This window comes from Pogoniulus pusillus, chromosome 7, assembly GCF_015220805.1.
Source record: "Pogoniulus pusillus isolate bPogPus1 chromosome 7, bPogPus1.pri, whole genome shotgun sequence".
Lineage (NCBI taxonomy): Eukaryota > Metazoa > Chordata > Aves > Piciformes > Lybiidae > Pogoniulus > Pogoniulus pusillus.
Window position 1 is genome coordinate 19,752,067 of NC_087270.1, and position 21,840 is coordinate 19,773,906.

A 21,840-nucleotide genomic window follows, 5' to 3' on the forward strand; every position below is an offset into this window, starting at 1 on the left:
AACCAAATAATGTTAACTGTTTATTTCTAAATTATTTGTATTAGTCTTCAAGCAGTTAAAGTAAAATGCAGTTCTTTTGGTTTGAGCTCTAAGATTGAATTAGCTGATTCATTAATAATTACTGAATATCATTACAATTAAACAGACATTAAGAAGTCATCAAAGCCCAGATCATCTTTTTCCAATAATACAGGGCAGAAATTTAAATCAGTGGGAAGGGGCAGCAGAAATGTTTTACCTCTAGGATTCCGGAGGAATCCTATTTCCATGGGTAGTTTGGAGGTTGTCATTTAATCATAACTGATTGAAAACATCACTTCTTGACATATTCCAATGAAAAAGTGTCTAGAGAAGAATGTTACTGTTTCTATAATTTTTTTTCATGGACAAAAGAAAAACAGTAATGAAGTAGTTGGTTGGAATCTGTGGAAATACATAACTTTTCTGCATTAGGGCACAAGTTAGTGAACCCAGATTTCTCTGTAAGCTTTCTGGAATTCTGACAAGATGAGAGGATGGATGGTTTTCAGCCCTCGTTATGCTGTTAAGTGGCACACAGATTTGATCATATATGCCAGTTCTGATCCTGGCTTTAATTATGCCATGGACACTGATGCCAAGTTGTCTAACTATTCTTTAAATGAATTCCTGTCTTCTTGCATAAGACAGCTTCTCTTGTGTTTGACAGTGTCAGGCTATTAATTTTCTCGTCTTTATTCTCATTGTGATGTGCTGTGAGACGACTGGCATGTTCATAGAATTACTATCTCCTTCAACTTCCTTTAACTTTACTGTCTTAAAAAAAATATGGTGCACAATTGAGTTTTTATTCTAAATGTTGGGTTTGGTTTTTTTTCCTTTTCTTTAGGGTATTTGATGCTTTAGTCCTATCCTACCTCAGAGAACCACTTTGTCTACCCCAATGGTCATTGTCCTACTGTGTTTTTAATTCCCTCGTTTGTAAAACTAGCAGCACAAATCCTGGTTAGTTCTTTCCCAAGTTGTTCTTGAGAAATTCTGCTTTCCCAATCATTACATTGCTCTTTTTTTTTTTTTTTTTTTATGGTATTTCACATCCCTCTCTCTCTCCTGTCTGTCTGTGGTATGACCTAAGATTTGTATTTAAATGCCATATAAATGTAGTTAATTACCTCGGAAGAAATAGCATAAATCTGGCTTTAACTTGAATTGCATTAACAGAATTGGCAACAATTTTGTCTGTCATTTCCTTTCTGAAATACGACACTTTAGTCCCTTGCCATGATGGGAATTCCTTGGAGGGCACACAGTTTCAACTGAACCTGTACATAAGTCTCAAAATAATCAGAATAATGCTTTGTCTTATCTGGAACCAATTATGGATGGCCTGAGACTGTTTATGAAGTTTTAGCACATTAAAACTGAATCCTGTGCTGTATTTGACATGATCTAAGAAAGTCCAGGAACACGTTCATTCTGACAGGGGATATGTGTCTCATTATTAAACTACCCATTTATAACTTGTGCAAAATCCTGCCTTTGTCTGAAGCTAGACTACGTATATAATGAGAGAAGTTCTAGGGTCCAATGATGATTCAGTTATGCAGGTTAGTGAATAAGATCTGTCTGTTTAGCTACAGGTTTTTCTTCACAGGTGAATTTTGCAGGGAGAGAAATTTAATGCTAGTTGTAACGCTTTGTCACCTCCTACGCAGTCAGCCTGTGGGAAATTGATTTGGTTGATTGCTATGTGTGGATTTTAGTTCAGAATCCACAGTGAGAAAAATCTCTACAGTCTGTTTTGATCAAATCAATTATCTTTTCATCCAGTTGTAGCCTTAATTCCAGCAAACACTAGTTTCTTGTAAAAACATGTGTATGAAATCCATACAGTGAATTTGGAAACACTAAATTACTTCTGGAGTTGATCTCCTGTATTAGTAGAACATTACCAGTGATGTGCAGAAAGTGACAGCCTTTGAAGTGATATTAGTGATTCCTCATCTTTGTTTGTTTTTGTTTATTATTAAAGCTCTCATCCTCATCTTTTTTGTATGTTTATTTACTATTAAAGCCCAACCATAAGATCTGAATGATATTCTGACTTGGACAAGCAGTGTGAATCTTGCAGCTTACACAAACTTCAGAAATAATGGCCAACACTTGCTGCAGCTTGGCACCATAAACTACGTCAGGATTGCTATAACATAGGCTTTCTCATCCAGTTCTTTTGTCTCATTCAGCGTGCCTAGCTTTCTACTCTGCAGTTGCTGTAAGGTTAGGAAATACTTTCTCCTATTTTGTAAGTATCTCCCTGGACAGTTGTGGCAGTTAGGGAGTTCCTCTCCCCCCCCCCCCCCCCAATACACACATGAATTCACCAGACTAACTCAGCTGGCTGGAAGTTAAGGAATGAATATATTTACAGCATAGCACAATTTACAAGCATCTATATACAATATATACAGATCTTTACAGTTATAGACAATAATATACAAGTTCAAAGTAATACAGAGATACAAAACACCTCCCAAAGAGCAGAACCACCCAGGAGGGCTTTCCAAACCAATTTCCCTCCTTCCTTCTTATTTCCAGCCCCTCCTCCCTTATCTCAGGATCCCCTAGGAAAAAATAATTATTAGTTCAAGTTAAGCAGGTTCAGGCAGAGATAGTGAAGCAGGCGATAGCCACACAGAGACTGACTTCCTGTTTATATTTCTTGGGTTTATGTCCCTCAGCAGAACCTATGAGTGATATAGACATCATTATTATTTTCTTTTCAAAGCAAATGATCTATTTTCTCTCATTAAAATATTCCAATTAGCCTCAAACCAGCACAGCAGCGAAATTCTTTACTTTGACATTATTAAGTTCTTGTTTTGCCTTCATAGCTTCTTAGTTGAGTTCACTTCAAACTTTCTTGTAGTAACAGCAGAGTACTGGCTCTTTCAGGGGTACATATTCCTTTCTCTTTCTAATATTTCTTGCAGTTGCTTGCAATGTACATCTGTAAAGCCATTGAGAGGAGAGGCTACTATGCAATTTTTTTTTTGTCTCCTGTGTACTGTTTGTTGTGAGTGCCCTAGATAGTTGGTATAGGATAGTAACTGTTATGATTTATTGCAATTTCTGAGGCATACAATTTAAAGCAGTGTTTTCCCAGATATTTCTTCCCATCATCGCATTGCATTTTTATGGTTTACTACTGGCTTTTGGCCTGAGTCTGGGTGCATGACTCCAGGCTTCTGTACCCTAAAGAGGCGTATGTGGCTTTCCTTTTGACAAATGCTGTGGTATGACTGTTCTGCAATGTGCTGTCCTACTTTCTGGATGAAGTTCATACCAGATGAAAATGTGTGTTTATCTATAGATTTTGTGAGATTTGCACATAGCAGACAGTTTGCTTAATAGTTGCAAACAAACATTCACTGATTCTGGAATGTGCATTACTTGTGGTGTGTTGAGAGCTATTGAGATGTTGAGGTGCTGGAATGTGCCCAGAGAAGTGCGACAAAGCTGGTGAAAGGCCTGGAACACAAATCCTATGAGGAGAGGCTGAGGGAGCTGGGCTTGTTTAGCCTGGAGAAGAGGAGGCTCAGGGGTGACCTCATTGCTGTCTACAACTACCTGAAGGGACATTGTAGCCAGGTGGGGGTTGGCCTCTTCTCCCTGGCAACCAGCAATAGAACAAGGGGACACAGTCTCAAGTTGTGCCAGGGGAAGTATAGGCTGGATGTTAGGAGGAAGTTCTTCACAGAGAGAGTGATTGGCATTAGAATGGGCTGCCCAGGGAGGTGGTGGAGGTACCATCCCTGGAGGTGTTCAAGAAAAGACTCGATGAGGCACTTAGTGCCATGGTCTAGTTGACTGGATAGGGCTGGGGGATAGGTTGGACTGGATGATCTTCGAGGTCTCTTCCAACATGGTTGATTCTATGATAAATTACCAATCTAACATGCCAGAGTAAGACACTTCTCCAATTAATAAAAATACCTACACACAAATTTACTAGACTAAGACAATGAAATGTGTACATTCAAGTTCAACTCTGTTCTAGTTTGGACTTCTGCCACTGCAGTCTCTAAACTTCTATTACTCCTTTTCCTCCTGAAAAGGATCCTGAGTAAGTCTTATGCATCCTTCCAACCACCTATGTTGCACTCAGAAGTATCATTTTAAGATCCAAGTCTGAAAATTATATAGTAAGGGTGGTATTCATTTTATAATTATGTAAGAATGTTTTGGTTTAACTGTTTTTTTCTGATGTATTTGTCATTCACATCTGCACTTTCATACTGTTAGTGTCACAGCTGGAATTGCAGGCCTTGATTTTGGTGCTGAAAGCATTTAGTATAAAGTGAATGCATTGGAGTTTCACTTCTGCTTGACTGAAAACATGGTTCAAGCTTTAAAGGTGGAGAACTTGTATTTTCACAGCTTTGTTGGTATTTGCCTGTAGTAAGGTGTGATTAATTTGAACAGAGAGGATCCAAGTTTTTTTATTCAGTAATCAGTTGACTGTTTATTCCTGGTGCTTATGAAAATATGGGTGCAAGGAGCCCATCTTCATACAAATCTCAAGTAGCAGAGTACAAAAAGCAGCAGTTAGTACTGTTTACAGGGAGCAAACTTTTCTTTGTTCCTGAGTTGTTGAATTCTCAACCTCTGGGAAATTCAGTAGCACGTGGATTATTAAGTAGTTGTAAAGGTGTCTTACATTTCCTAAAACTTCTGGAAAGTCTTGGAAATTTTGCTCTTAGTCCTTATCAGTTCTCTTACTTCTTACTACTGAATGTAAGTTTTATCCTGAAACTTCATCAGAAATCAATAATCAGTCCAAACAATGATTCTGCAGACACGTGGTAATAAGAGCTAACATCTTTTGGCTTGGTTGCTATTTATAGTTGGTGTTGTGTGAAGATCATACTTTCTTTTGGCTTTGCCATGTTGCAAGAATCTGTGGCCTTCATTTTAACACTTTCTAGACAGAAATTTCACAACTAATTTTCAGTGTTGTCTCCATAGTTCAGTAAACAATGAATTCCCCATGTAACCAGTTCTGGTTTGCGTTTTAGAAACTTGAGCTTGCAGGAGCTGAAATGTGTTGTAACGAAAAAGAAGCTACATACATAAAGGATATCATTGCCAGTAACTGAAGAGATTTGTAGTTTGTTTGAAGAGAAGCAATTGCAATTCAGGTCGATATTATATTCACTATAGGAAACTTCTGTTTTTTCTTTCCCTGGGGACTCCATGCCATCATTAGGAATTCCCAGTGTCTATTTGTTATAAAGGGGACTAGTTGAAATCTGAGTTTGGGGTAAAATGCAATGAGGCCAATTTAAAAGTTATAAAATGATTTATTAATATACACAAAATAATTTCCCCAAACTTATTCACAACTCTCCACACAAGTTCTTGGATGCAGTTAGCAGAACTATTTTACAGAAGGTCTCTAAACAATGGAATTTTAAAGGTTTCAGAAATGTCTTTAATAGAGACTCTGGCAGCTTAATTCACCACTTGTGAGGTTGACTAAAATCCTTTGGCAACTTGAACAAAGAACGGAGAATACTCACTAGTCCTAATGTCCGTGGCCCAAAACGTAGGCAGGAAAATATTTAACAGAAGTCCTGTGGCAAATTCCACGTGGGCTGCAAAGTGGAATCAGCTGCTGGCTGAGGCGGCTTGAGGTGGCTGAGGCAGGTGAGCGAGGAACGAACGAGCACGCAAGCACCTTATTCCCCTGTTCACCCCCATTTACAGGGCAATGGCCGAGGCTAACGGTCTCATTGGCCACACAATCACCCAATCATCTCTGGCAATCACCCAAGCAGACCCAAAAATGGCAGAACCCACAGGCTGTTGCCTTCCAAAAATGGGGGCGCATACACCTTGCACGCACAGGGCGTGGGCCCCATGAAACCCCTCTCAGGCAACCAGATTAAACCAGACTGGGTTGCCTGGGTTTCTTTGTCCACTTTTCCCGCCTCTGGCTGCAACGCAGACAGGCAGGTAAGTATGACAGGACACGCTTAAGCCCATTTTATGTCCTTTAGGACTATTCACCACACTATTGTACACCTAGGTGTGGTGATTTGGAGAAAGCCTAATGATTATGACAGTCAGCCTGGTGAGTTTGCATAGAACTTGACAGCTTTGTTCTGTGAGACAGCCTTCTGGTGGCAGTGATTTACTGGGGACAGAATTGCACACCAAACACTTTGAACTATGACTATCCAGTGACAAGCTCTGAGTAGGATTCAGCTGGACCATACCCTTCTTATAGCTAAAATGAAACCCTGTGGTAGTCCATCTTTGTCTTCTGCTCCAGTAGGGTATGTGCCACTATAAGGACCTTTTATCCCCCCCTGACTGTCTCACATCCTTGGACATCTAATATCGCTTACCTTTAGAGTCCAGTCCCTCGTGCTTTTCTTCTAATGTTAGGGAAGAAGCATCTGTTTAGAACCAAATCTTCTGCAAACAGTCAGATATTGCATTAATGAATATCAGTCTGTTCTGCCAGTTTTCAGATGTAGCAATGCATTAATTTGCTCAAGACTTCAACATAATTTTGAATCCTAGCAAATATTGAGCAAATGCAGCTATTCAGAATTTTCATTCAGCTATTCAGAATTCAGCTATTTCATTCAGGTTCAGAATTTTCAGCACATCTCTTCATATATATGAAGAGTTTTCATAAACTGAAGGAGAGCAAAATCAACTAAGGGCATGCAAGAAGGGATTCTTCATGAAAGGAGAGTTTCAAAATACTTTGGGTAACTATGGAATGAGGGGATCTAAGAGGTACAGCATTTAAAGCTGACTTTATTGCATTGGCATCGTGCCTGTTGAGTTCTTGGCATCAGAATCTTGACCAGGAATTCTCTTGCTGTCACTGTCTTACTGGAAACCAATTTGCATCTTTGGTTTAAGGCCTCTGCCAAATCCATTGACATGGATTCTCTGTAACTGCATGCTACAGATTTATAAGGCCAGGCTGCCAGTGTGGCCTTTGGTATCAAGAGAATACAAGACACCATGGTTTAGTAAGCTAAGCAGAGAATCAACAGAGGTTGCATATTCATATGTTGCTTGTGGGTTTTGAGAAGTCAGTGAAATCCCACATTTGTCAAACTCATGGCAAAACAGACATTTGTTTTGAATGTCATTATAGCATTTCTACACTGGATGTCTTTACGTTGCATTAGTAGATTCCTTATATTTGTCCCCAGGAATTATGCTCATTGTAAAAGACTGGATGAAGCACTTAGTGCCATGGTCTAGTTGATTGGACACAGCTGGATGACAGGTTGGACTGGATGACCTTGGAGGTCTCCTCCAACCTGGTCGATTCTATGATTTGGAATGCCAAGAGAACTTTTAAAACAAGCCAATAAAATATGGATTAGCATATCACAAAGGGTATTTATGCAAGGTTTTTAATGGGTGCTGAACATAAAATTGACAATACCAAGTTCTTCAGAGTAGTAGAAAATTAGCTCTGGACCTCGAGCATTGCAGAAGGTTCTTGTTGGTTGTGTGTCATGATAGTTAAACAGAAGAGAAGATTGCAGGTCATTAAATAACAGAAAGTGAGTGGATTGAAAGGGAAATAGTCTTAAGAATGCACAAATAGTAGTGTTCTCTAAATTAGATGTGTGTTGCAACCAAGAAAAGATATGTTGTAATCATAACAGATAGCTCTGAAACTGTAAACTGCTGCAAGAAAGGCAAATAGAATGTTAACAATGCCTTAAAAATGGATTTGCAGATCTAGAAAATTAATATTATTCCCCCAAGTATTGTAATGCAATTTTAATTCCTTCCTTCTGCATTTCTTAAAGGTACTCTGGAACTTTGCAGAGTGAAAAGGAAGCTGAGCCTAATTAAAGTATATACATATATATAAAAATATTACTATTGTTCTCTTTGTTATTAAAATCTGTGTAAGGAGAAGGATGCTAGATTCTATTAGAATCCATAGATTAAGGTTCTTCACCTTAGGAAGAGACAGCGAGTGACGAGGCAGGGGTCATTTAAGTTCAAAAAAATTATGAGTTGTCTGATTGCTTGAGTGGAAAAGCTAACCACACAACAGCAGTTAAAGTAAACTGCCCAATTAAATTATCAGGGAAATGAATACCTGGGAAAAAAATATATCCTTTTTATCAGTTTTAATCAATGGTTAAACTTGGCAGTTCATTTCCACAGCATCCACAGCATCTTTGGATTCAAAAGTGATGAACGTATTTATAGTTATCTCCTAGTGACTATTAAAGGTGGTAACACAATCTCAGGCTGATGAAACTGAAGGCCACTGGTGGCTGGCAGAGGAAATAATATACTGAGGAAGGTCTGTCTTTTTTTTTTTTTTTTTTTTTTTTTTTTTTTTTTTTTTTAAGAATCTTTACCTAATCATCTGCTATATTGGATTGCTACAATTGAAGTATGGAACTAGAAAATGTACTGTCTACTACAGGTGTTATTACAGATAATAACAGACTTGCGAGTGTACAACTCAGCAAAGCACCCAGTGTGTAACTAGTGATCTGAGTCATTTCAGAGAACTGTAGAAGATTTTAGTGCCAGCAACAGCTTAATTACATCTGTCTTCTCTGTCTAGATGCTTTAAACAGTTTCCAATTCTTCTTAGATAAAACTTTGTGATAAAAGTGCAAAATCAGCAGTAATGTAATGCAAACTAGAAATCATTCATCCACTCACCATTTAGGTTGGCTGAAATTATTGAAATTCCTTGTGATGTTCAGTTGCCCACACCCCAGTGCTTGGATTTAAAGTACAGCACCAAAACATCCAACTACTACTATCTCCATAACCAACAAATTCACTTGTCTTGGATATTCTGATCCTGAGATTCTATATATTTTGGGAGGGTCTCTAGAATGAATGAATGTTCTTTGTTTTTCTCATTTTTGTTTTCAGACAAGATATCCTGTTTTGGGGAGTGTTGTTTGTTTGTTTGTTTTTTAAATATTGTTCTTCCAGCCTCATACTAACTTTCAGAGTCATCATTCATTGACTGGAGAGCATAGGTCAGGTCACAGTCTGACTCCATGTTCTTAGTACTTTGCTGCTATTGATTCTTTTTACTACTAGGTATTTGTATTAAGGATAGTAGGTGATAGTAGTTAAATGTTTTCATGCATATCACAGGATATTAGGGGTTGGTAGGGACTCATGGAGATCATCAAGTCCTACTCCCCTGCCAGACCAGGACAATACTATCTAAGAAAGATCACAGAGGAACACATCCAGACAGGCCTTGAAAGTCTTTATAGAAGGAGACCCCACAACCTCTCTGGGGAGCCTGTTCCAGTGCTCTGTGACCCTTACAGTAAAGAAGTTCCCCCTTGTGTTGAGGCAGAACCTCTTTTGCTTTTTACACCCATTGCTCCTTGTCCTAAATGTCATACTGACTGCACAAAACAGCAGCAGTTGAAATGCAAGTTCCGAAGGAGAGGAGTTCTATTGTGCAAGCAGAGTTTTGCAGTGCAGGACTGCAATATGAGCTTGCTCTATTCCTTTACTAGGAAGACAGATAAAAAAACATTCCTTGGTAAAATAAATAAACAGAATCATCATGCTAATTCTCTCCTCGGGGCTCAGGTGCATTATCACATCATCACAGCTTGACAAGCTACAATGTTGATTGAACTGAGACAGATGACCATAAGTATGCTCCTAGCCCATGGCAAATGTAAGGTAATATGACTGAGCTTAATCCTGATGAAATATTTTATCTAGTCACTGTGCACAAAGCTGTTGTAGCTTATGTGAAATACGACTTGACCACGTATTTAACTCATCCTCATAAAATATTTTTCATGGTAAATAGATTGCTCTAAAAGAGCAATTACTTTGAGATAGGAGCATTGCTTCAAAAGTCTACCTTCACCTGATGAGAGCCAGTACTGTCTTCCTTCTTTCTTGCAGGGCAATAGATCTTTTCAAAGACTAAGTGTGGTTCTGCTGAGCCCTACCAGCAATTTTTTACTTTTATGGGTTTTCTTCAAAATCTTTATATTCTGTATTGTGATGAACTCTTTTCTTTGCCCCCTTTCTCTCTTTTCTTTGCCCCCTTTCTCTCTTTTCTTTGCCTCCTTTCATGTCTGCAGATGTTCTTAATGTGATACTCTTAGAAATGTAGTCAAGGTCACTGAAAATACTACTTAAAACATTTGTGAAATCAGACCAGAAATAGAAGCATGGGATTATAGCTGTCTTGGATACTTCCTCAGAGCTGAAGAAGGTCATAAAGGTGCCCTATTTTAGACAGGATTGCTGCAATGGGCTTCACAAGATCCAGAAGCAGAGTGAGGCACAGTTTTGGTGAGTTTTTAATGCTGCCCTTCCCTTTTTATAGCTCTGACTTGCAAGAACAGGGCATTGTGGTTTCCATTTAATTAACAATTGTCCAGTTGCACAATAATATGTTGTGAATCTTTCATGAGTTTCATATGTTTCAAAATAGACAAGGGAGTGGTTGAAGCCACCTGCAGTTGAGAACATTGCTGGAGAGGAGAGAAAATGGAAGGTATCTATAGTGGCCAGAAACAACTGCAGTGTTAAGGTCCTTCTCTTCAGGTACAGGTTGCATCAGCTGATAGAGAGTAAAGTCTGAATGTGACTCATATTTTGTGGTATTTTAGAGGAAAAGACTTGTCTAAGGTATATGTTTTGGTGAGATGCAATACATTAATCACAAGTTTCTGTTCTGTATTTTCAGAAGAATGGCGTATCAAATGGAACTCTCTACAAAAAAACATTTATCGAGCACTTTGAACAGGCACCAATGTATGTTGCTGTTCTTACTTTCCTGGGTTTTGGAGTGGGAACAATATTTGGCTACCTGCGAGATTTTATGAGAGCCTGGGGACTAGAAAAACGTAACATTGCTGCAGAGAGAGAAGAACAAAAAGTATGTATGAAAAAGACACTATGTATCCACAGCTGAGTTTTCCTGCTTGCAAGTTTTGTGTAATAACCTCAGCAAGTGAAAAAGGTAGACAGCTTTCATCTTAGAGACAATTGCATAGGGGTGAGAGGACTGATATGCACTGCAGTGCAGTTAAACATTTATGAATATGTAGATTTATGTACGTAAAAATCACAATTTTCACCCATACAAATGTTCATCTTGTTCTAAGGGTGTCTGAATATTCACTCTCAGTTGAAACTGAGTGAATCTTTGTGTTTTAGGTCAATCCATAGAAAAATAAAACTCAGAAAGGCCTTAATTTTAAATGTATCATCTTTCCAAATCTCTTAAATGCCAATGTTTCTTTATGCCATCTATCATGGTTCATCCTTCACAGTGATAGGCAGTGATGAAATCTTTGTAATTGCTGACTCAGTCTGCTGAACTGCCAGTAACAAAGGACCCAAGAATCATCATTCCAGTACACAGTGAATGTAGCCTGAACTCTTCTACATCCTATCTTAAACATTTTCTCACCCCCTTTAGTTCTAAGTGAAAATTGCACCTCAATAAGCTCAGCTGCCTTCCAACTTTGTTGTCATTGTGGGAGTTTTGGTTGTTTTATTGCATTGTTCAATTTTCTTAGTATGTTTAGGGGGGTTGCAGTTTGGTTTTGGTTTTTTTTGCTGTGGTTTGTTGTTTGTTTGGTTTGGGGTTTTGTTTTGGGAGGATGTTGTTTTCTCTTCCTCCTTTGTTCAATTTGAGGCAAAATTTACAGTAATGCCCAGTCTAATGGAGGAAAAATGCAACTAGTGAACTAGTGCTACTGTTCCTTTTACAAACAAAATGCCTGAAGTTGCTTCTTGTTTTGTCTTTTCAAAGATGCACATGCTACTTGAAGAAATATCATGGTCCAGTCCTTTTATCAGCATACTCACGGGCAATCACTTCACAGTTTGGCCATTTATTGAGCTATTTTGCTTCCAGACATGCCAGTTAATTCTTTTCTCCACATATGTAGCCAAGTGTCATGTTATTTTATCAGCTTATTGTATCTAGTGCCTGACAGTATTGCTGTTTCATGTATCACTTTATTTAGATTCCTTACCTTTCTTTTAATTTCATTCCCAAATCAAATCCATGGATAAAAACTAGTTGTCAACCCAACTAGTCTTAACTGTCTGTTTGTATGTCCAGCCTAGGCTGATAATACCCAGATCAGTTACACTAGACTAGCTTTAATCTAACATATCCAGCTTTTCATGAGATATAATCAGTTATTTATCCTAATTCTGCAATCTGGTCCACACAGAGCAAAGTGATCAACTTGGAGAATTTGGTTTCTCCAGATAAAAGAGTTATGAGTTCTTCCATTTCCAGCTTTCCAAATACAGGACTGAAAGCTTAGGTCAATTTGTTGACCATTTAAACAAACAAACAAACAAAAAACCCACCAGCCAATACAACAATAACATTCACCCCTTAAAAAATTAGCCAGTGCTACACTTCAAAGGAATTAAGGTATTTGGTGGAGTTGTTTGTGACATGGCTGTTATAGCTCTCTGTTTACTAATTAATCAGTTTATCCTTTTTGATGGGAATGACCTGGGTATGGAAGCAGACAGCTTCCTAGCAACATAACCCTGTACATGTTTTCACACCAGGATTTTGTGCCACTTTATCAAGATTTTGAGAACTTTTACACCAGAAACCTCTATATGAGAATACGGGATAACTGGAATCGTCCAATTTGCAGCGTCCCAGGGCCACAGTTTGACCTCATGGAACGCGTTACAGATGATTACAACTGGACATTTAGGTGAGTCAGCTTATAGTCTGCAGCTGTCAGCTTTCTAAGAATACTCCTGATACAAGACGGTCTGTCTGAACGTAAGGAAAGATTTCTTTACTGCGAAGGTGAAAGGACACTGAAACAGGCTGCCCAGGGAGGTTGTGAAGTCCCCATCTCTGGATTTATTCAAAACCTGCCTGGATGTGGTCCCAGGGACTCTGCTCTATGTGAACCTCCTTTAGCAGGGAGACTGGACTAGAGGTCCAGATGTCCTTTTTCATCCCTACTATTCTGTGATTATGTGTTCCTGTGAACTACACAGAAATATTCATCTAGCCCCTCATGCCTAGGCCCCTGACTAATATACACCAGCATATTCTTTTTCTGAAATCAGTTGAGTGGTGACAATCTATCTTCTGAATATTGTTTGGAAATGCAGTATGAAAAGGACTGAATTCTATAAAAGATGGATTTTGTTTGGCTGTGTCAGCACAAGTAAGCTTATGCTTCATTTATAACAGCTGACCTTTAGACAGAATATTGCAGCAGAATCTGTTGCTGTCCTTTGGTTAGGATTTAAATAATAATTCCTTGCATTGCATAAATGTGGCTTCTTACATAAGTCTATGTCAGTGAGTTTTAGGCACTTCATAGCTTTAAGATTTCACTGTATTCAGTTGATGTGTTGGGTATAGAAATTAACCACACAGACAATGTGTGGGTTGATTATATTTCAGATTGCTGAGGAGGTATCATAGTTTCCCACACTGTTTTCATCCTTCTTAATGTCTCTGTATATGAACACTCAGGACATTGTGGAAACTGTTGGCAATTTGCTTGGGGAAATGGTGTCTACGAGTCGTTCCCTGCATAAAGTTCTAGATGTGAGTGTTTACATCCACAAAAACACCATTTCACCTAATACCAGTATATAACCATCTACAGCTTGAAATCTGGAAAATATTCTAAGCAGGAGGCAGTATTCAGTCAGGAAAACTGAAAGGCTGGAAAAACTTTTAGGACATCATATTATCAAGATTATAAATTTCCAAATAGGAATCTGTCAGTGCAATAAAACTTGAGGGGATTTGTCTGGGATTGGAGAAAAAACTGCATTACTCTTCAAATTCTGTTTTCATTATAGGTTTACAGGAAGGACTATCAAGAATGTGATCAATATGGGTTCTTATAACTACCTCGGCTTTGCAGAAACAGATGTTAATGCATTGAAAACAGTGACCAAAGAGTTACAAAAATATGGGACAGGAATCTGCAGTACCAGACAGGAAATGGGTGAGTGAACAGCTAGATGAGCACCAAAGTTTCTGTAACTGTATGTATTTTTTTACAGCCATCTTGAAGGAATTGAATGCTTAGAGAATTTTAGTCGCATCCAGAATTACTTGTTTCACTGTCATTATGGATGGTGTGGGGTTTATTCGTTATCACATAAGGATCTTTTTAAAAAGGAAGAAATATTATTGCACTTTTGAAAAGCATAAGCAAGTGTAGCACAGAATGGCCTGGCATTTTTAGTGATGGAAGTAACAGGCCTTTCAGAAAAAATATGGAAGTAAAATGAACATTGAGGCTTTGAGAATTGTTCTAGGGCAAATTTCATTCCATGGCAGCTTTCTGTCGGTTCTCATGTACAGAATGTTTGGATTAGTCAAATGAGCTTGCAAATACTTTCATTTTCATCCTATGTTCTAAGGGCATATCGTAATGTTTTATGAAACACTAATGGGCATAACACTGAAATATCCAGCCTGGCTTCAAGCAATACAGTCAGGAAGGTTCTACATGATTTATATCCTCTACCTTTGTCTGGTGTTTTGTTAGGCTGCCTGTAGTGTTACTTTCAGTTGTATATCTTAACACAAAACCTCGCGTTCCTAAGGGTGCAATCAGACTCCATTTCAGACAAAACAATTTCCAGCCATGGAAATGCAAGAGGAGATTCCTCTTCATGCTTTGTCTTTCTTGGGAGCTGTCAAGTGAAGAAAAAAAAGTAAGGAAGGGGGTAGGAATTCCAGCATGATAAGACTTTTATATATATATATATATATATATATATATATATATATTTGTCCAGCAACCTGAAAAATTCTCATTTTGTATCTCTCCAAGAATTTTTTTCAGAAATCTTATGGAAGACACATTGTATTTCATTTCGGGTTTTAATTTTAAATCCCACTCCAGACAAGGACAAAAAAAAAAAAGCAAACTTTATCATCTGCTTCTTACCTTGTCATTGATTTGCCAATAATAAATATGTCAATGGCACAACTCAGAGAGGGTTTACAGATTGACCCTACTTTCCTTTTTTAGGTGACCTATCTGGTGGCTGCAATATACTGTTTAACCTGACTTGCATACTTGAAAGTGGTCACCATTACTAGTCATCTAAGGTATTGAAGGAATATTTCCCTGTCTTTTTTTATTGGAATCTATTTTCATAGAATCACAGAATGCATGTCACATAGTCAAATACCCTGGGTATGTAGGGACATCCCTGACTAAACCAGGATGCTCAGAGATCTTTCAAGCCTGACCATGAATGTCTTGAGGCATGGGGCCTCCACCACTTCAGCAGCAAACCTGTTTCAGTGTTCCACCACCCTCTTAATAGAGAAAGTCGTCCTAATCTTCAAAATATTTTGTCTGAAAACATTTTCAGTCCGTTCTCTTTCTCATTCTTTATCTTTTGCTCTGGATTTTTTTTATGGAAGCCTTACATGACACAGTTGTTCTCAAAAAAAAAAAAAAACAACATCCAAAACAAAACAAAAAATATTAAATTATTTACTTTTGTTTTCAAATATTAGAAACCTTAATAGTTAATACAGTCTGTATTGAGAGCCAGTGTACACAGTTCTCTAGGACTTTCTCTTCATCTGAGCCCCTATGCAGTACTCCATTTCTTTGACAGATTATGTTTTACATTCATTGTAATTGCTTTCACAACAAATAGTCCCATGAACTTCATTCAGGCTGTTCACAATGCAAGAATGGGTGACATTTGAAGAATGTTGTACAACTCTTGTCAGAATCAGTCCTTTGGAGAGTGTATTTCAGAGAGCAGCTTGGACATCAGGTCATATTAAAATATGAAGGCAGGGTGTTAAGACCAACTTAGATGGTGCAGATGAGCAGTCATAAGATTTTGTTGAAAGCAGCTAACAAAGAGCCTGTGCTTCTGTAGTTGGTAGAGAGAGAAGTTGTTCTGATTGGTGATGGCCCTGGCTCTGTTGGAGCTTGCCTATGACTGAGAACTGTATAGACACACAGAATGGCACCTTTGATGGGCATCTAGTCTGGCTCCCCTGCAGTGAACAGGGACATAGAATCTTAGAATCAACCAGGTTGGAAGAGACCTCCAAGATCAACCAGTCCAACCTATCCCCCAGCCCTATCCAGTCAACTAGACCATGGCACTAAGTGCCTCATCCAGTCTTTTCTTGAACATCTCCAGGGATGGCAACTCCACCACTTCCCTGGGCAGCCCATTCCAATGGCAAATCACTCTCTTTGTGAAGAACTTCCTCCTAATATCCAGCCTATACTTCCCCTGGCACAACTTTAGACTGTGTCCCCTTGTTCTGTTGCTGGTTGCCTGACAGAAGAGACCAACCCCCACCTGGCTACAGCCTCCCTTCAGGTAGTTGTAGACAGCAATGAGGTCACACCTGGGCTTCCTCTTCTTCAGGCTAAACAACTTTTGCTCTCTCAGCCTCTCCTCATAGGCCTTGTGTTCCAGGCTGCTCCAACTTGACCTTGAATGTTTCCATGGGTGGGTCACCTACCACTCCTCTGGACAACCTGTGCCAGTGTTTCACCATGTTCACTGTAAAAAAATTTCTTCCTTAGATCTAGTCTAAATCTCCCCTCTTTTAATTAAAATCCAGCACACCTTGTCCTATCACAACATGCATTATAAAAAAAATCTTTCTTATAGGCCTTCTTTAAGTTTTGAAACAAATTTAGGAAAAGATCTTGATAATAGTGTGGGTACTCTGGGTACCCTGGGTGCCCTGTTTTCCTTTTATTTTATACTCCTTCCTTACCTTTCTGCATCAACCCTCTTCTGGCTCACAGTTGAGCAGATCTGAAAAACTCTTCTGGGTTAAATATGTATGCAAATAGACTTTACAAAGAGGCTTAGGGAAGGGTCTTCTGTAAGAAAAGTCTTACATTTTTATATTTATCATTTGCAATCTTCATCTTAGAAAAACAGACCAGAATGGTTTTGCTCCTGGGCAAGAATGAAACATTCCAAATCTTTTGTTGTTCTTGTGTGACTGAGATAAAACCCTTTCAAGTCAAAATTCAGTGAGCTGTAGGAGCTAAGGCTACATATTGCCTGCAGTGTCCAAATCTAAAAGAGCACTTGAACATACTTACAGTTTCAATCCAATTGACTTTCAAGGTACAGAAGAATAATAATAAATCACTTTTTAAAGTATAACAGGGTTATTTAAGACATATATCTGAGGCTTTTGTGGGACTTCCAATCTGAAATATAGATAGATATAGATACAGGTATTTAAGACTAAGCTAACTATTATCCCTTAGGAGCAAGCCTGGGGTTATAAGTGGCAGTTATGTGAAAGCACTAGCTTATTGTTTGGTGGTCAGAGAGCAAATCAAATACTAGAAATTATTAGGAAGTGAGCAGAAAGACAAACATAGAACCTCAATGTGCTACTTCATAAAGCTGCAGTTTGCTTTTATCTTCAGTACTCTGTGCTGTCCTATTCAGGAACATTTAGCAGAACAGGAAAATGTCAGAAAAGGGCAACAAGGATCATCAAAGGCCTCAACGGCTTTTGCGTAAAGAACTACTGAGTTATGTGTCTTCAGCTGTCAGAAATGCCTGTCATCAGCTTAACAAAGCCTGAAGGACAATATAACAGAAATCTTCATAACATGACAGAGTGGTTAGGGTTGGCTGTTTGTTGTCTCTTTCACTACAAGTTCTAGAGAGTACTGCATGAAGTTGGTGGAAGGTTTTCCATCTAAATGCAGGAGGCAGTTCTTTACACTGTCAGGCCAGAGGAACTCATTGCAAAAAAGACCCCAGATGCCAAAATTTTACAGTCCCTTGCATTCTAGGGAACACTAGGCACATATAGAGGAGGGATTACTGATAGTTACATGAAATGCCAAAACTGTTATCTGGTTAGGGATGTCCTTATGCTGGAATTACTGTATATATTTGTCCTGCTTTCATTCATCCCCAGATATCAATACAAGACCACTGTCTGATGAAGGATTATGGGTAAAAGGAATCCTCTGTCTGGTGTAGTGCATCTAATACTAATTGTTCAGCATTATTTTATGTAATTAGTTCTCTAGTATTTATATATATTACTGGTTGTATGCCTATATCCTGCAATCATTAACACTTGGCCTGCTAACATTGTACAAATTTGGCTTGAATATGAAATTTGGACATCCTCATTCTTCTACAGATAGGCAGTGTTTACAGTAGAGGGAGCATCTAAGGAACTAATGAAGCAGTAACCTGGCTGCTTGCAGTTTTTCTGAGGACACCGAGATTAAAAAGACATTAAGATATGATGGTTTGAGTGTTCCCTGCCCCCCCACACTTTAGAAATACCCAGGCTACACTCATCTGGCTCTGAAAATATGAATGAAGCTATTTATTTACAGCTAGCACAATATACAAGCAGCTATTTACAATATATACAGTTATATACAGAAATATACAAGGTAAAAGGTAATACAGAAACACAACTCCCCTCCCAGAAACCTGCGTCCCCAGGAGGGGCTCTCAACCACCCCTGCACCTTCCCCCTGCCCCTCTAAACCTTACCCCAGTCCTAAGGAAGAATAGAGGTTCAGCCAAGAGGTTAAGAAGCAAAGGTGAGTGGAGGGTGTGTTAGAGAGATTCAGCTCAGTCAGAAGCCCAAGGCAGAGTGAGGCAAAAATGGCGAGAGTCTTATCTAATGTTTTCCTTCCTCCTTCCCAAACTCCTTTGTGAGACTCTGAGCGAAGTAGACATCACCACTGTTTTCCTTTCACAGCCTGTAATCTACTTATTCTCACCAAAACATTCTAGCTAGCTTCAAACTAGCACAAAATGTTTAAGCATAAATAAGATTCTTCTGAATCCTGGAGATGTAGAATGAAGACCTTTTTGATCATAGGTGCAGGCTAGAGGGAATGATAAGACACAAATCAATGTATTTTAGTGGTTTAGGTGGGAGTTGACTCCTGTTGGAAGCAGGTTCTCGAGTTTTGTGTCAAAGCCCAGCCTGTCGTGTTTGCAGTCAGCCTTTTCTGAATATAGAATCATAGAATGTAAGGGGCAGGAAGAGACTTGGAAAGATCAGCTGGTCCAATGCCCCTGCCAGAGCAAGATCACCTCGAGCAGATCACACTGGAATGCATGCACATGACTCTTGAATATTTCCAGAGAGAGAGATTCCACAACCTCCCTGGGCAGCTGGTTCCAGGGCTGTCACCCTCACAGTGAAAAAATTCTTCCTCAGGTTCCCGTGGAACCTCCTGTGCCTCAACTTCCACTCATTGTCCCTTGTCCTGTGACTGGGCATCACCTAGAAGAGGCTGACTTCATGCTCCTAGCACTCACCCCTTACACACTTATAAACAAGAATGAGGCCACCCCTAAGTCTTCTCCTCTCCATGCTGAAAAGCCCCAGCTCCCTCAGTCTCTCCTCATAAGGAAGATGTTCAACTTCCTTAATCATTTCTGTGGCTCTAACTCAAAACATCCTAACTCAAAATTATTGAGGGAGAAATATGCAAACATTAGCACCATCTCCTGCTTGCTGAATGCAGGTGATATTAAAACTAGCCATGTTATACTATTTCTTTTTCTCCTTTTTTTGTTTCTCAAATCAGATTATCATGCCCTCAGTGCTCCCAGGCTTAAGCATGAGGGTGGTGACGGGACTGCCACCTGAGTAGCTGGTAGTTCCAATGCTCTATTTATCTCACTCACCATATATATGTGAGTAACAGGAGCAGCTGTATCATTAATGCCATTTAAGCAGCCAAGCAGGATTCCTGCCTTTTGAAATCCTCTCCTGTGATTATGTCCCGGACCAAAAGACAAGATGGAGCCTGCACAGAGCACTCACAGTGTGATTCATTCTGGAGGGCATGGTTAGGAAATTACCTTTTAGCACCTAGCTTGCATGGTGTTGTAAGGCTTCATTGTTTTTTCCCTTTCGTTTTGTTGGGGGGGGATAATTTTGATTTGATTGTCATCTGATTTCTGAAAAGCAGATCTGAAAAAATGTTGCCAAGTAGCTCCATCCTCTTTCTTCCATCAGCATTTCAAGAAGGCAAAAATACTTGGCTGTTCTTTATTTTTATACCCCTTCAAAGCTTTAACTGCGACCATGGCTTGTTTCAAACTCAGTAATGTACAAGCACAGAATTAAGTAATCCATTTCTCAGCTAGGAGAAAGAGACAAAGAGCTTAAGTTCCTGTGATTTAGAATTTCCAGGTAGCAGGTTAAGGAGAAATACAGACACATAAATGAGTATTAGTGTGTGTATGCATATATATTTATATATTTCATAGTCTTGACTACTTCCTGAAAGGATATGGTATAAATTAGGAAAAAGTTCAAACCAGGAATTTTCCTTCTTTGTCATCTGCTAAGATCATTTTCCTATCTGTGCCTGCTTTCTCATCAATAACCGATCCAACTTCTGATCAAAGAGTAAAGTTTGCTCCTGGTATTTCACCATTGCAAAAATATACTTTGCAAAGCATAATTACACTCAGGATAGTTCGTCTTCTGCCAAGTGGAACTGAAGGCCTCAAGAGTAACTAAAGGTTATGTGACTTGTTTAAAATCTAAAATATATCAAATATATAATGTTAACTATGCATATGCAATCATTTAAACACCTTGGCATGAGGAGGATGGGCTTTCATGGTAAATTTTAGCCTTGTGTTTTGATAAAGGAAAAAGGCAAACCAAACCTGGAGATATGAGTTAAGCTGCAAGTTTTGATAAAATTTATCTACTCTCTTTTGAAAATCAGTAAGTTACAGAGGTATATTATTATATTTGTGATATCTGCAGCATCTTTGTGGTACAAAACCCCTATGAGCTGCTAATAATATTAAGAAAGCCTGAGCATCTCCCCTCCCCCCCCCCCCTTTTTTTTTTTTCAAATGTTTCTTCAAATCCTGTTTTTGGGGGAACTCTTTTATATGAGACAGCTACGCAATATTACTGTGTACTTCTCCCTCTCTTACCACTATTCTACCAGTTTAGGCTTTGCTCTTGTGAAGATACCATTTGCATCACCCACATTTGTAGGATGGTGCAAATAAATAACACACTTTCTACATCATCTCCTTCTTCAACCTTATTATAATGGTTTTGTATAAGTCTGTATGTGTTTCAGTTTCCCACCTCTGCCAAATATCTAACCAGAGAAAGTTTGTGACCTTAAGTGAAGAGAAGTTTAAGTGTTTTGCTCTGTTCCTCACCCTCTTAGAGACACCTCTGACAAACTTTCACCTTCATAGGATAATGATTCTTATTTGCCTTGGTGAGTCATATCAGTGATCTATAGATTCCCAGTTGCTGTTCATATATGGAAGTGGTTTTCATGGGAATATGTTATTTTTCTTTCAGCAACCTGAAGTTTATGTGACTTTAATCCTCCAGGTTGTGTTTAACTTGAAGCAAACAAGTATTTTCCTGTCATCTTTGGGTCTCAGAATTCCAAGTGAAGAATCCTTCATGTCTTTTAACAGACACTGTTGTCCGTTTAAGCAGCATGTGTCATTAGCACATAGGAACTTGAATGTATTAGGCAGACTAATCAGTGGCATAAAATACCTTGTTCAAGCTGAAAGTGTCAAAGCTAAATAATGAACTGTGCAAACCAAGGGAACTGCATTTTCAAGCTTTATCTGTCTAGTAGACTGGCAGTGACTTTCAACCCCAGAGTATGGGTACGTCTAAGAAAGCCTGCCAAAACACAGCAAGTGTACTTCTTGTTCCCTGTCCCCAGAGTGCAGTGACAAGTTAATGGAGGGAACTGGGTCATCAGATTTTGAAAAGGAGGGAATTTGCTTTGGAAAGTGTGGGAATCTGTGGAGGTG

The 21,840-nt window shown here is 38.9% G+C and overlaps 1 protein-coding gene across 2 annotated transcripts in view; it reads left to right on the top strand.

The window, feature by feature from the left end:
• Positions 1 to 21,840, top strand: part of SPTLC3 (serine palmitoyltransferase long chain base subunit 3) — a 91,043-nt gene that overhangs the window by 22,853 nt on the left and 46,350 nt on the right. The window contains exons 2-5 of one of the 2 annotated variants that reach the window (XM_064146782.1): positions 10,122 to 10,335; positions 10,733 to 10,924; positions 12,589 to 12,743; positions 13,861 to 14,009. In XM_064146782.1, the coding sequence (XP_064002852.1) occupies positions 10,799 to 10,924; positions 12,589 to 12,743; positions 13,861 to 14,009 (430 nt within the window). In that variant the 5' untranslated portion in view covers positions 10,122 to 10,335; positions 10,733 to 10,798. The remainder of the gene's footprint in view (positions 1 to 10,121; positions 10,336 to 10,732; positions 10,925 to 12,588; positions 12,744 to 13,860; positions 14,010 to 21,840) is intronic. The other variant, XM_064146781.1, reaches the window with a different exon arrangement.